This window comes from Felis catus, chromosome A3 (genome assembly GCF_018350175.1).
Source record: "Felis catus isolate Fca126 chromosome A3, F.catus_Fca126_mat1.0, whole genome shotgun sequence".
NCBI classification, from domain to species: domain Eukaryota; kingdom Metazoa; phylum Chordata; class Mammalia; order Carnivora; family Felidae; genus Felis; species Felis catus.
The window spans coordinates 72,590,065-72,605,680 of record NC_058370.1 but is presented as its reverse complement, the minus strand read 5'-3'; the positions used below and the strand labels follow the sequence as shown (position 1 = coordinate 72,605,680).

The following is a 15,616-nucleotide window of genomic DNA, read 5'->3' as shown; positions in this document are numbered from 1 at the left end:
ATATCTGAGATGTTTTTCTTTTCCAAGAGGCTTTAACAAGGAACAATTATTTAAGATCATTAGACTTTTATAGTTTAAATCTTTGAAAGTTCCTAAAATAATATTAAGAAAGTTACTATGTGTCAAATACCAGGAAATTTTAATAAGCAAATTCAGTAGGAATGGAGAAGGAAAGAAGTACAATTGATGACTGAACTGCTTTTTGGAGTAAATGTGTAGCTAGTCCATTTTTGAAAGATGAACTATGTTGGGAGATCTTCTGTAACAGTTTTCCCTTTTTGTTAGTGGTAGTGATCTTTGGGTGAATAGGTGATTGCATTCAGAATTGATTCACAAAGGGTAATCACTTGTTGTTACTTGTGATTATTTAGAGCTTGTTTAATTGTAAGCAGGTCTGTATTACCAATAAATACTTATTTCATTACCTTGTATTATTAAGTGGGCCTTAAGACATTTTTTTTACCTTAATATTGTATATCCCCACTTAAGGTTCTTGTACTCCACCCTAGACTCTAGAAGTCCTCTTGTTAGAAGGGGATTTGGAGTCTTCTAAAATATGAGGATACCTTTTGTCTTTTCCAGAGATGATATTCTACAGAGTCTGACTATAGTGCACAACTGTTTAATTGGGTCAGGAAACCTCCTACCTCCACTGAAAGGAGAGCCAGTTACTAACTTGTAAGTAAAAATAACCACTTTACATATTTTGCTGTTTTGCCATTTGGCATGATTTTAAGTCTTAGTCAAATAACGAGTCGCTGGTTTTGTTATTGGTGTTGTTTCTGTATCACTTGAACCGTTTTGTCATTGTTAGGCCAAAAATACCTGAGGCAGAATTTAGGTCTATAAACTTTAAGGCTTTATTCAGTTTTTCATGTGATACCAGTGTAGGATAATTTTTATTGTTAATCGGTTTAAAAATATTGATACTAAGTTCATCCTGTAGTTTCTGAGTTAAGATAAAATGCTCTTTAAAAAAAAATTCCTTTTTTTGGTCAGCAATCACTGTTCATTAAGGATTTTACTGGAAAAATCTGCGTGTTTTTACATAAAAATTTGTTGAATGTTATTTTGAGCTTTTAAATTCTAAGTTGCTTTTCTGATTTTAAGTGCTTTTCAGACTATAACTATTGTGAATGAATGTCTTTATTTAGTCCATTGTTAGTGCAACCATTTAAGTTGAAAAAATTGAGTTTAAATGAAATCAGCAATAACTGATTAATAGAAAATAATAGAAAAATAACTCTAGCTCAGTTATTAAGTAGATAGATGCTAGTTTCAGATCTAGTTTCATTATACTGCCTTAGATCATTTTCTCTCAACATCAGCATCTCCTTGCTGAGCAAGTTCATGAAAATCCCATAAAAACAAGTAAGTAACCCCTGCCCCTCAAAAAACACAAAGGGAGGAATTTGTTGATTTGCAACAAAATTCTTAAATACTTCAAGGAGTGGTTTTAAAATATGGCTTGCTTGTGTTTCACATATTTTGTATAATCATTGCTTGGAGTCCTGCTTTCTCATGATTCCCATTTAATTTCCTTTAAAAACTGTTCCTAGGCATTGAACTTTAGATTGCTAATTAGATTTAAGAGGGAGAAGTAGGGTCATCTCAGGTAAGGAAATGTGTTTTAAGTTTGTCTAGGAATTTGCTGAGTTCTTTTAAAGCACTTTTGGTTTTCATCAGTATTATAGTTTGATCTAAGGGCAGTTTTACCAAAATTCATTTTTGTTAAGAGAGATTGATTTTAAACAGTATTTAAAAATGAGAGACCTATGGAAATGGTTTTGATTTTCCTGATGATCTTAGCAGTATGTAATATAGTAAGAATTTAACTCTTATGGCATGCTAAAAACCCACTTCATATATAACAGATTTATTACATCAGTAAATTGAGTTCTTCTATAACATGTTGACTTTGAGAAATATGGTAGTTTAATCCAATAATTTATCTAAGAGCAAAAGCATGTATCTTCTGTATATATGATTAGCAGATTTTTAGTATTGAGTTATCCTGAGGATGCACTGCTGAAGGGTCCAGTCAGGAGACTGACAGGTTTCTGTGCAGTTCATATCAGTATGCACATGTGCCATGTGCACTGTGATAGGGAATCGGAGGAAGGTCTTTATCCTTTGAACTAAGTGCACATCAGGACAGAAGTTCCATATTTTGGTTATGATAAAAACCAATTAGGTTTGTATATAATGAAATGCATTTTCAATAAAGAGAAGAATACCATGTTGTTAACATTTTATGAATGCCATGGAATAGAAATAAGTAGACTGTTTGCCTATATTATTAGACATGATAAGCCTTAAAATGGATCTTGAGCATCTTTGTAGATTTTTCCCAGAAAAATTGAGAAGGAAAGATAATTAAACTGGAAAGTTTTGTGTTTCAGAATTTTCACTTTGAGAGTGAAATTTTAATACCCTAAAAGATAATGAAGTAATAAAAAATTTATATTTAGTATAAGTACGAAATGTTTTCTGGTATATTTAATAATACTTAATGAAATAAAATACAGAAAGAAACTTAATTTGTTTTAATCATTGAGTGATATACATTTTTAGGTCCCTTTATATATATATGTAATAGTTACATACATGTAGGCAGGTATAATGATTATACAAAGTAGAATCAAAGATTAATGAGCAGCCCTTGGCCTTTGAATTGCCAGAAGAGGGGGTTTATAAAGTCTTATAAAGGCTTTTAAATAATTCTTAACAGAATCCTTCCCTTTAAAACCAATTTCTATCTGGTGTCTCCTTCATCTGAAATTTTAATTTATTTTGACAGCATAGGACTTTTTACATTTATTTTCTTTAACATTTCAACTTTTTTTGCACATAGTAAATTAGTTGTCACTGAAGTATCATAAAGTTAGCTTTATAAATTTAAAAAATTCTTATTCTAATATAGGTCTGTAATTGTTAAGATTTCTTAAATGTAAATTGATTTGAAAAAACTAATCAGAGTGCCTGGCTAGCTCAGTCAGAGGAACATGCTGACTCTTGATCTCAGGGTCGTAAGTGTGAGCCCCATGTTGGGTGTAGAAATTACTTAAATAAATAAAACTTTTAAAAAAAAGAAAAAGAAAAAACTAGTCAAATAATTTCAGTTGATGATGCCATTGTTTTGTGGTAATAAACCACACTGCCTAGTGTGAAGGAAGAATATCTGTAGCATAATTCTTGGAGATTATAGCAGCAAGTCTCTATAAGAAACAGAGTCAAATACCAGGTAGGGGAGAAAAGGAAAGGTATAATTGTGATGAATTAGTTAGATGCCTAAGATGCCTGAGGAAATCATTCTTGTTAATAACAAACACTTTGGCTGTGGTATTGTGGGACATGGTGTATTTTCTGAAATACCAGACCAGTTTTTGGAAGCACCTACCAACCCAATTCTTTCTTTAAAATTAATCTTATATTTTTCTTATATAAAACTCAGGTAAAACGGTCCGGCTACTTAATTTTTTTCATCAGGTCTTTCATTATTAAATTAGCTTTGCACGTGGACTAGTAGTATTTGTCTTCTAGAAAATTGCAATAATGAGACACTGGGAACTTGGTTCAGTTCTGAGTTTTCCTGATCTTAGTTCCTGATAGAATATATGGCATAGTCTTAGAATCCCATTGTTCAGGTAAATGGCTGCTAGATGTGAAAACCAGTTTTCTGTGCATTGTATTAGAGACTGACAAAACATAAAATCTTAGGTGACTTGATTGTCCTAGGTATAAAGTAAATGATATACCTAATGGTATCTTCATCGTACTTTTTGGCCTTTGGCAGTGTAGGGTTACTAAATATCTTGTATTTATTATAAATTTTACTGTTTCAAAGGATGGGTAAAAGGTCCCTTGAGAGTAATGAAGGGTAAATTTCTTTAGAGCAATTTGAATTTTGGGCAGTTTTGTTAGGTACCAAGGTTGCTGAATTAATCTTCAAATGGAACCTCTCCATTTTGCTGTTGGAACCTTTAGTTAATGACTTAATAGAAATATGTGTGGTATAGTTTATACTCCTAGTTCTACCTTTATAGATGTGGAAGTTGGATTATATCTTTGCAGGGTCACACAGGAATGTTGGACATTTGCCTTTAATCCTCAAATCGTCATTAATTTCTCCTTTTGCAGTCCACTCTTTATAATCTTTTAGGTCTAACCAGCTATCACAGGATGCAAAAAACTAACATCTATAAAAACAGGGTTACTCAAGGTAGAGGAGTCACCATTTTTCATCTGAGATATTTCTTCTTTACTTTGTGCCCCCTTTCCTCTGATAGATCTGTTAAGTCATTCTTAGTTAAACCATTCTTAGGATCTCAGCTTTTACTAACTTCTCAATCAAAGAAAACTTCATATTTAAGTTGAGACCATTTCATTAATATGTGAAAGGATGTGTTGTTCTGCGATGAGGGGCAGGGCTAGCTAACCTCTCTTGGCACCTCCAGGAAACTACCCAGCTCTGCTGGGGGAGCTGCACACAGGAAAGGAAACAGTTACTACTCCACGGTGAGTAACCCTGTTTTCTCCTTATTTCACCTTCTGACTGTTTTCATTGATTTTTAAAAGCTTGTGTGTCAGACGTGGAAATAGCTCTTTTGCTCAGAGTTAATTTTAAACCTAGCAACCTTTAATTCCCATGGTAGAGTAAGAGCCAGCTTTTCATTTGTGTTCATAGCTATTACTGATGCCTAGGACTGAAATGGACAACAGAACACAGAAATGGGCCAATTGTTTCTTGTGAAACACTTGTAACCTTGAAAGGGAAAAAAAAATCTTTGTGTACTAGTGGCTTGGTTTTTATACTTTTTATGTTTGCTTTCATGATGGGGGGGGATTGTTGGGAAGAGTAGGCTGTTCTTTCACCTACAGAAAAAAATTATTGTTTGTACTTGTTTCATGACAGTTCACCTAGCCTTCGTTTGCATATCTGATAAGCATTGTATATTTTGTTTTTCTTTTATTAGTCATTTCTTCCTTTTTCACCACCCTCTCTCCCACCAGTGATTGTTTTCATAGTTCTACTCTAATCCGATCTGGAGAAGATTGCCATCTAGTGGTACAAATAACATGGCTGTTGAAAATTTCTAGGTTTTTTTTTTTCTTTTTTTTTTCTTTTTTAGTGGCACAAATATTGAATGCATTTTCTTATAAATGAGGTGGTGACCTTGTGCTGTCTAGTGCTTTGAAGCTGATTTAACTTTATTATTGTTGTGTAAATGGTATTATTTATAATATGTTGTGTTGGAATTTTTGTCAGACTTTTATTTGGTTCTTGAGGTCAAATTATGATTGTTTGTAAAATGCACCAAGAAGAAAAGAATGAATTTCATGTGGGTTGGGGTAGTGATGGTATTTGATTTAAATTATACATATTGCTACTATAGCTTTAAATCAGAACGCACATCTGTAAGTGCTATTATCACTTTAAATATGCTCCTCCTCTAAGATTGTGTAAGTAACTAAAAATGGCAAGAGCAGTTTTCAGTGTCAAAGTAGAGGGCAGTACATATATACTTAGTGTGGCCACAAAAAGATACAATCACAGTATTACTTGGGGTAGTGGATAGAGATTTCTTTTAGGTAGTTATTCTTCTAAAGACCAGAGGAAATATTTTGTATAAATATGTATTTACACTTCTGAGAAACATTTAGTGTAAAACCTGTCAATCCAATCAGAGTTTAATTTGTTAGAGAAGAAGAGATCTATTAAAACAGAATCTTAGGTAAAGAAAGGTAAAAGGAATTTGTGATGGATCAGAACAAATAAAGCTGAAATACATGTCTGACCAGATGCCTTTTGTACACTTAAGATAGGAAAGATGTGTTTTAATTCAGGCTTCAAAAGTAAAAGCCTAAGCTGATTTTATTTAAATGTACTTCTTAATATTTCAAAATTCCGTACAGGTTGAGATATTTTAAAACACTTGTAATCAGTGATAATATTTCTTCAGATTTTCTAGTAGGGTAACAGTTCAGAATGACACAGGAAGTTTAAAGGTTAGCATCAGGGCTCTTACATGAGACTTGTTTTTGAATGTGATTATACTGCCGTTACTAGAGTCAGAAATGCATACAAGCAAAACATTGCAAATTCCCAACTGATCTTTTTTTGTTTGTTTGTTTGTTTGTTTGTTTGTTTGATAGTTAGGGTTATTGCTTTTTTATGTTATTTGTAAGAAGAATTTTATGACTAGTTAAAATGCATGCTTGGTTCAATATTATTTGGTATTAGGTACAGACAGGTAAGGTACAAGAGCATTCTTACTTTACAAAGCTACTGATGTTTATATAGCAGCAGTGAGGAGACATCAGCTCTCATGTGATTGCTTATGGCAAACATTTCCTGTGCTGTAACAGGAAAGGAAGGATGGGGGGGTGGGGGATGGTCTTATGTTTTATGCTTGTTGCCTGAGCACAGTCTTTTTCTCTTTGGTGGTGAAATCTAATTTCAGTAGAGATGTTGGACTCCTTCATTGTAAAGGAATCTGATTTTAGTTTTAACTGACTGGATTTTGGATACATATATATTATTTAATCATACACAATTTTACAGAATGTTCTAGTTTGCAAGATGTTGCCAAAGGTTGAAGCTTTATAGGATGAAAACACAAATTTTATGAATCTGAATTTGAACTTGAGTCTCTGAAAAGCAAATTTGTATTTTATGTTATAAGATATAACCGTTCTGGGGTGCCTGGGTGGCTCACTCGGTTGAGCGTCTGACTCCTGATATTGGTTCAGGTCACGATCTCATGGTTCGTGAGTACAAGCCCCACACTGCGCTCTGCGCTGACAGTGTGGAGCCTGCTGAAAATTCTCTCCCTCTGCTTCGCCACTTGCGCTAGTGCGCACTCTCTCCCCCTCTCAAAAATAAACGTTAAAAAAATAAAAGACAAATTTAAAAAGTATATAATCGTGATTTATTAGGCTTGGTTTGAAACACAAACAGTATTGCTAGTGAGGAACATAGTAAAATAATTGGCAGTTATTAATCTTAATATTATTGCCCACTTAGACAAATCCCAGAATTCATAACTACCAAATATTAAGATAGAGATAACTTGCTTAATTCAAGTTTAAAAAATACAATATAGACAGGGGTATGTTGATTTAAGATTAGTTTTTTCTTCATGACAAGTGATGTGTAGTTCATGAATGAGGAGTAATCACTATAAGATTTCTGTTTATTACTAATTAGCTTTGTGTTGGATATGCTTACCCCATGTTCCCTTGGCATTTGTGCCTATGCTCTTCCTCTTAGAAAGTATTATCTTTTTGTTTATAAAGTCATTGAATTGATACGTATTTTGAAATAAAATGGTGAAAATATTTTTCATTGAAGAAAATTTAGATTTCAGATATAAAGATTTATATTCCCTAGTAAAATCTGTTCTTACATACCTTAACAGTGGCTTTTAATTGTTTGATGAGTTTAAGTAGCTAGGTCTGGTTCTGGTAACATAATTCTTTGTGGCAGGTCTTTATTTAGGAAACGCAGTGTTTTTATATCTGATCGTTTTTCAAAAGAAGTAGTGGCATTTTACTGCAGGTGTTAGGAGAGATCAGTGTGGGTGGTTTTAAGGGGAAGAGTAATGATTATTTAAAGAAGCTTGTCAGCTGTATATTCTTTAGTAAAACTTGAGTTTTTGGTGTCTAGTTTTAACCTTTATTATACCATTATAAAGCCTACTTTTCTTTGGATAAATGTATAAATGTTTATCAGATTTAAGCTTTTACACTTGAATATTAAATATTGTTATGTTTATTTGGGTGGTGAATTTTCCCCCATAAAGTCATTAATTTAATTAACATTTTCTTTAAGATGAATTAATATTGTCCTTACTGAAACAGATAGCATTAATCTTCAGAAGGATAGCGTAAAGAGTTGAAGTATTGAAGATGAGAAATGTGTTTATTAAAAAAGCATCATCTTTGTTTTGATTTAAACATTCTAGCAATGACACTTTTCCCTTTCATCCTTCTTATTGGTATTATTAATAAATGCAAGCACTCTTGTTTTTATACAGGGTACCAAGTATGGTGTCCTTGGAAGAGACAAAGTTGTATACTGGACTTGAATACGGTATGTAAATTCTGATCTGAATAAGTTTTATGGGGAGAATTTCGGTCAGTTACTCTATAATAATTAACATGGAATAATTTGTAGTTAGAATTTTCCTAGTCTCTTTTCCATATAAAATGAATATTAGTTAACTATAATAGCTGTCTTTGCTTTTCCTAAAGACACTAGAAATTTATTTATACAAGAAAAGTCAATAAAAGATAAACGTTTGGATGCTTTCTTATTTATTTGTGAGAGGGAGTGGGGAAGGGCCAGAGAGAGAGGGAGAAAGAATCCCAACCAGGTTCCGTGCTGTCAGGACAGAGCCCAACGCAGGGCTCAATCCCGTGAACCATGAGATCATGACCTGAACCAAAGTCAAGAGTTGAATGCTTAACTGACTGAGCCACCCAGGCTCCCCAATATTTGGATGCTTTCTGTGTGCAAAGGCAGTTTTTCATATCTAGTCATGTGCATTTATGTTGAGAATTGATTTAGAACTGATACTTTATATTTGATGTGAATGTAGGAATAGTACAACCTTTATTCTAATGATCTTTGTGTCTTCCTGTCATAGTGAATTAAATTTCATATAAGTATGTAAAACGTGTTAATTTAATGTTCTGAATCTAACATTAATAGAAATTTAGCACATTTCCTTATTGCTGGATTAACAGTGGAATTAATTGCTAAGGTGTAATTTTTGTTTGCTTGATTTGGGTTACCCCTAACCAATTAGAGAATCCTACGCATTTATGATCACTACTTAGTGTCTAGAGCCTTTGAAATATTGGCAAAGTGGTTTTTTTCTCCCTCCTCCTTTACTGCCCAATAAAGTTTTGTAAGCAGGTCTTTGTAAATGTGAAGGTTTTAAAAGTTACTCTGGATCATGCCTAGACACTAATCCAACTGTGATAAAAGGCAGACCCATTTGGTTTTTTTCCTTGATACATTATTTATTCTTGACATAAACTTGACAGAAGCTTCAGCATTCTGGGGAGCATTCGGTGTGTCTAAAATGCCTTGTCTCATTTTCTAAAAAATAGATCTATCCAGAGAGAACCACCGAGAAGCAATTGCTAGGGTCATAAGGAAACTTCTCAGTAAGTACATGTATGCTTTTAACTTATTTTTACTAATAAATATTTAGGCATTTTGTAGCATATGTGCTTTTACTTTATTTAAATTCTAAAGAGAATATAAGGTAGTATTTTTTTTCTTAACTAATAGATTCCTAACTGATATATCAGTATTCTTGTAGTAATTCCAAATATTTTAAACAAAATCCTTCTTCTTTTATTATAGACCACATACTTAACAATTCAGAGGATGATACCAAGTCTTTGTTTCTTATCATAAAGGTACAGTTATCCTTTAGTAGGTGCATGATTATTAATGTGACTAGGTTTGACATGATCACTTGTAAATGTAAAATTTAAAATTCTTTGACACAGGTTATTGGAGACCTTTTGCAGTTCCAAGGATCTCACAAGCATGAATTTGACTCTCGTTGGAAAAGCTTTAACCTAGTAAAGAAATCAATGGAAAATCGGGTCAGTATTTTCACCTACAAACTCTGAATTAATTTTTTAAAATGTGTATAATATTGATGTAGCCGCTTGATCTAGCGATTGCTCAACATACACATGAAGTTTCCCTATGCGTAAAAATAGTAGATTTTCAAATATTGTATTGTGGTATAATCAGAAGGATTGTAGAAAAATGTTTTCCTGATATAAACTCTTCTGTGAATTTCCATGAGTCTCTGAACTCTTATTGGGTATTTGGAGTGTGATAACTTGGCAGGCTGCTGTGTAACAACTTGAGGGAATAAAAGATAGGAGGAATTGTCCACAGGCATGAATTTAAAGCATCTCACTTTATGGAGATCTCAGAAAAATATGTCTTATGTTATTTTTGCACTCCAGACCTCAGTACAAGCTTTTCGAGAATTTGGAAGAAAGAATACTTAAGCCAGCCCTTTGACGTTGACAGCAGTGTTCTTCTGTGGGAGACTTTTATTGAATTTGAGTCTAAAAAGGTTGTAGGAATGTGTTACTTAGGCAAAGGTTGCTACGTACATTATTAGAAGGAATGGCATGTAAAATAGGGCGGGGAGGGGCGCCTGGGTGGCTCAGTCCATTGAGCGTCCGACTTCGGCTCAAGTCATGATCTCATGGTCCCGTCCGTGAGTTCAAGCCCCGCGTCAGGCTCTGTGCTGACCGCTCAGAGCCTGGAGCCTGTTTCGGATTCTGTGTCTCCCTCTCTCTCTGACCCTCCCCCGTTCATGCTCTGTCTCTCTCTGTCTCAAAAATAAATAAATGTTAAAAAAATAAAAAAAATAAAAAATAAAAAAATAGGGCAGGGAGACAAACAAACATGGCATGCTTTGGAGAACAGTGGCTAGTGAACAGAATGGCATGAGGTAACAAGGTCGTTTATAGTTTCATCCCAAGAAAGTGCTTCAGTTTTATATTCAGCATTGGGGGAGTCATTAAAATTTCTCAGGTAGATCTGATTTGAATATTGGAAAGACCAGTCTTTGATCAATCAAAATTAAAATGAATTCAATGAACTTTGAAGAGCTCTGTCATCACTGTGAAAAATAAGCAATAGGAAATTGAGGCTGTAAGCAGGGAGGGCAGTTAAACTATTATAAACAGTCCAGATGGAAGAACACAACCTGAATCAAGTCAGTGGCATTGGGATGCAAATAAGATGTTTTGAAAAAGAAGAAATTGTGGGGACTTAATGACTAGTGAGAAGAAGGTATGAAAGGGGAGCAATCTTTGAGTTCCAGCCATTTGCCGTTAGTGAGCAGGTGGAAAGTAGGGTGGTAGGGGAGAACATAAAAGATAATTCGTAGAAAAATAACAGATACTAATTTCTGTAGTAAACATACACAGCTAACCTGGAAAGGCTATGTATAAATGTAACAGGGTCAAGCAATTTTCTTAGTAGTCTGATTTTATACTTTTCAGTATTTGACTGAATAAGGACCAGCTTAGTTCCTTTCCCACGCATGGATCCGTTAATAAACTACCAGAGAAAAACACAGTGTTGGATGACCCATTTAAAGGGGATATTTCTTCAAAAGGGGCGGGGGGCGGGGTAATATTTCTCCTATTAGCCATAAAATTAACTGAAATAGTATCTTTTAATATAAGCCTGATCACTTAGAATAAATGAAATTCCTCTATTACCCACCAGCCACCATGGACTTTTACTGTACTAATTTTTCTATAAAGGATTCAGGGGAAGCCACTGGTGTGGAACTTCCAGACAATGTTGAAGTGTCTTCTACTTTGTTTTCTAGCTCCATGGGAAAAAACAACATATCAGAGCACTGTTGATTGACAGAGTAATGTTGCAGCATGAGGTAAATCTCTTTAAAATCATGACGACTTTTTTAAATGACAGTTTTCCAGATGAATGTCATTATTTGTGTTACTTCATAGTTAAATGAGCTTTTTACTTTTTAGTAAAAAACTTTGGGGTTTGATTTTACACTGTTTAATTTTCATAGCTACGAACACTGACTGTTGAGGGTTGTGAATATAAAAGGATACATCAAGATATGATCAGAGATCTACTTCGTTTATCTACAAGTTCATACAGTCAGGTAAAGCCAGTCAACTCGACCTCCCCCTCCCATTTTATTACAGGACAATCTGAATATCCCCATTTCAAATCCAAGGAGGTTTAAGTAATTTATTGGCATAGAAAACACCTTTCAAATTGCAAATATTCTCAAGCTAATTTTAGTAGTCTTTTTAAAATAATGTTGATTTTTACGGTTTGTTATTGCTTCTCAAATTTCTTTAAAAATGTAAAGTTAGTAGATTGTGTAATGTTGCTCCCACTTAATCAGATCACATGATGAAGGCCAGTCTGGGAAGGTGGTATAATTCCTCCTAGGTGTTATGCTTGGGTTTCAGCAACCTGCTGCCATCTGAATTATGGGGTCCATCCTTTCAGGTAGCATAGGACCAAGAGATTATCTCTAAGCAGAGACAACTGGAAAAACCAAAATTCATGAACAGCTAATTACTCTGTCTTTATAAAATAATGTAAATTAGGAAACTAGTCTCTAACTCAAACATTGTACCTCAAGTAATGTTTAAAAGAGTTTGAAATATGTACATTGTGTCACTTTTACTATAGTTATTATTTGTTCCTATTTGGTTTGTGGGTTATAAACTTATACTGAATCTTCTGTTTGGGTTCAAGAAAGTCTTTATGTTTCTCTGTGTAGACAGGAGAGAAAATCTTAACTCTTCTCATCAAAAGTAAGTCAGAAGAGAAAGTTGACTAGTCTGCTGATTATGTTAAGGAATAAGCACATATCAGCTCTATTCAGTCTCTCCTTTATCAAAAATATCTGAACCTGTGTAACCTAAACCATGGATGTGGTTGGTGGTAATATGCATTCCTTTTAGTAAAAAGATAGTCCTTTACTTGTTTTTGCTAAGGTATGTGCTTGGATGTATTTTTCTGTTACTACACTAATATTTAAGTTATTTTTGATAATTCATTTAGAAACATTTTGTAGTTTGTCTACCATTTAATAAACATCCTCTGTACTTTCTTCAGGTCAGAAATAAGGCTCAGCAAACGTTTTTTGCTGCCTTGGGCGCATATAACTTCTGTTGCAGAGATATCATTCCCTTGGTTTTGGAGTTCTTACGGCCCGATAGACAAGATGTCACACAACAGCAATTCAAGGTATAAGGTTTTCTGTTTTACTTTATCCTGAAAATTTTCAGATATACAGAAAGTTGAAAGAATTATACAGTAAACATCCATATGTCCACCACTCAGATTCTGTATTTAACATTTTGCTGTGTTTGCCTTATCACATATCTGTCTCTATATCCATCCTTTTTTTTTTTTTTATGTCAAAGTAAATTGAAGACATCCATACCCTTCACCTTTAAACATACAGTTGTTTTTTCTCCCTAATAGTTGACTTACCTATGTTATGATTGTTGTTACGGTGGAGAAAATGCAGGGTGCTATTTGAGTTGAGCACCAGTGGTAAATAGCCTGGCTGGCCTGTAGGAGAGGCAGGTAAAAGACCAAAAGGTGTAGGGTAATGAGACCAGTGTGTTGGAAGGCCTGAGACCAGAAGAAACATAGTGAGTTTGAGTAACTGAGTCAAAGCTCGTATGATTGGAGCAGAGGGGGAAGGGAACGACATAAGATAAGGAAAATAGTATATCCCACAGGAGTACAATAGAGTATAGATGAAATATAATGATTGCTTATACTGTAAGAAGTAGGTTGATTGAACATGATTTAGGAGAGAGAATTGATAAGACTTGGTGGTTGAATATGAAGGTAGTGAACTGAAAGGAGGTATCATAATTATACAGGTTCTAAATTGTACAGCTGGTTATTGGGTCATCAGAGAGAGAACAGGAAGACTAGATGATGAATTTGTTTGAACAAGTTATATTTGAAGTGTTTCCTGTAAACTAAGAGTCATTATCAAATAGGCAGGCAGACCTCATTTCTCCACAACACACCATTTCAGCATGTTTTGATGACAGTGAAACCTTTGGGCACGGGTAAGAGAGCCAACGAGGAGAGTGAGAAGAGAAGAGGACCAGGGTAACAAGTATTGAGAAAACTGCATTAGAACCCCAAGAAGAAGAGGTAACCAAGGAGGGAAAGATCCGAAAGATACTAAGAAGCGAGAGGTTACAGAAGCCACGGGGAGATCTTTCCCTGAGAGAAGAGAGACTCAGCAGATCATTTGCTTTCTGGAGGGAGTTAAGATTACAACTTTACGTGTTCCTTGATGTTGGCTTATAATACCAGTCAACAAACCATAGCTTGGGCTCAGTTGGTTGCTTTGATAAGTAAAGTTGCATTGGAACACAGTCATGTCATGTCTGTGGCTGCTTTCACACTACAAATGGCATAGTTGTGACAGAGACCATATGGCCAACTATTTACTGTTAACCCTTTAGAGAAAAAGTTTGCTGACCTCTGATGTAGATGTAGCATTCAGGAGTACTGTGGAATGTCTAACTCGTAGAGTGGTACATTGTCCACCATGTTGGGAGCAGCTTAAAGGGACAAAATCAGGTAGATCAAATAAGACCAAAAGTGAAAAATGTCTATTAGGTCAGTAAAACCAAATTACCAGTGACCTATGAGAACCTGTAAAGAGGAGTAGAGCACATGGTAGGTAATAAGCCAGATCAGAATGGAGTTAGGATGAATGTTCAGAAAATAACATAATAGCTCTTTTCATGAAAATGGGGTATCTTTGAAAAGGGTACCCCGTGTCATCAGAATCATTCTGATTAATTCAGCGTCTATGAGTAAAAAGTACACAGTATAATAAAGTAACCTAGTTTTTATATACTTAAAATACATCACGACCAGATTTTAGAAATTATTCCAGACATGCCCTAAAATGCTAAGAGTGGCATATTTTATGGTCTCCGTGATATAATTGTAGTAGAAGAGAATTGGAACGGAAGCTCTATCTTTAAAAACAACAGCTTTACATTTCTGTGTTATCTTACTAATAGCTATTCTTTGAGCTAATCCTCTAGTAGATGATTTAGGGAAAATATTACTGAATGCGAATTAAAGGTCAACTTCAGGTTTCTAAAAGTAACATGTTAAGTGTGTGAACCTATTTTACCAACCAGTATCAGACACTTAAATAGTAGTAAATTTAAAAACAACTCATAGGTGAATTGGCTACAGCTAAACGGTGCTCTTACTTCCCATATTAATTATTTTTTCCTGCAGGGTGCCTTGTATTGTCTCCTTGGAAATCACAGTGGTGTATGTTTGGCAAACCTTCATGATTGGGACTGTATTGTACAGACGTGGCCAGCAATTGTTTCTTCTGGGCTTAGCAAAGCGATGTCCCTGGAAAAACCATCAATAGTGAGACTATTTGATGATCTTGCAGAAAAGATTCATCGGCAATATGAAACAATTGGCTTGGACTTCTCAGTAAGCAAAAACCATTTTTTTAATTCAGATTTTAGTGGAAATTAACATTTGCTTTCTGTTTCCTTTTTGTACTCAGTAATCATTATGGTAGGTAGCAGGGTGGAGTGTGAATTTGGAACCTGGCCAGGAGACAGGTAGGAGGTTTTTCTTCCAAGAGGCAACAAAAGGTTATTACACTGTTGCATTTACCATTATTCTTTGTATATACATGGGCTCGTTTTTTCAGAGTTGATTATATTTTAGAAGGTCACTCTTAATAGTCAAAGTCACATAAGTTTGATCAGAGGGTTCATCATTTATAGTGATGAATATTAAAATTGGATGATTTGACACATGAGGAAGGCTATCAGTTTCAGTGGTACTCATATGGAGAGATATAGCAGGTGCATATGTATACACCCATCATAACTGAGGGTGGATAAAAGTGGTGTGAGTGCAGATGAATTGCCTTCTCTAAAGTAATTGTGTTTGACATCCATCCTTTGGTTTGAAAACCACTGCTCTAAACATATTCCTTTTCTGTAAAACATAGTCTTGTTATTTGCAGCTGTCATTAGATTA

The 15,616-nt window shown here is 34.5% G+C and overlaps 1 protein-coding gene across 3 annotated transcripts in view; it reads left to right on the top strand.

Annotated features, from left to right (window-relative positions):
- PSME4 (proteasome activator subunit 4) overlaps nucleotides 1-15,616 on the top strand; it is a 98,768-nt gene that overhangs the window by 52,385 nt on the left and 30,767 nt on the right. For all 3 annotated transcript variants that reach the window (XM_023251674.2, XM_023251673.2, XM_023251676.2), the window contains 9 exons: nucleotides 583-678; nucleotides 8,040-8,095; nucleotides 9,121-9,177; nucleotides 9,380-9,435; nucleotides 9,529-9,627; nucleotides 11,391-11,453; nucleotides 11,601-11,696; nucleotides 12,668-12,799; nucleotides 14,846-15,055. In XM_023251674.2, the coding sequence (XP_023107442.1) occupies nucleotides 583-678; nucleotides 8,040-8,095; nucleotides 9,121-9,177; nucleotides 9,380-9,435; nucleotides 9,529-9,627; nucleotides 11,391-11,453; nucleotides 11,601-11,696; nucleotides 12,668-12,799; nucleotides 14,846-15,055 (865 nt within the window). The remainder of the gene's footprint in view (nucleotides 1-582; nucleotides 679-8,039; nucleotides 8,096-9,120; nucleotides 9,178-9,379; nucleotides 9,436-9,528; nucleotides 9,628-11,390; nucleotides 11,454-11,600; nucleotides 11,697-12,667; nucleotides 12,800-14,845; nucleotides 15,056-15,616) is intronic.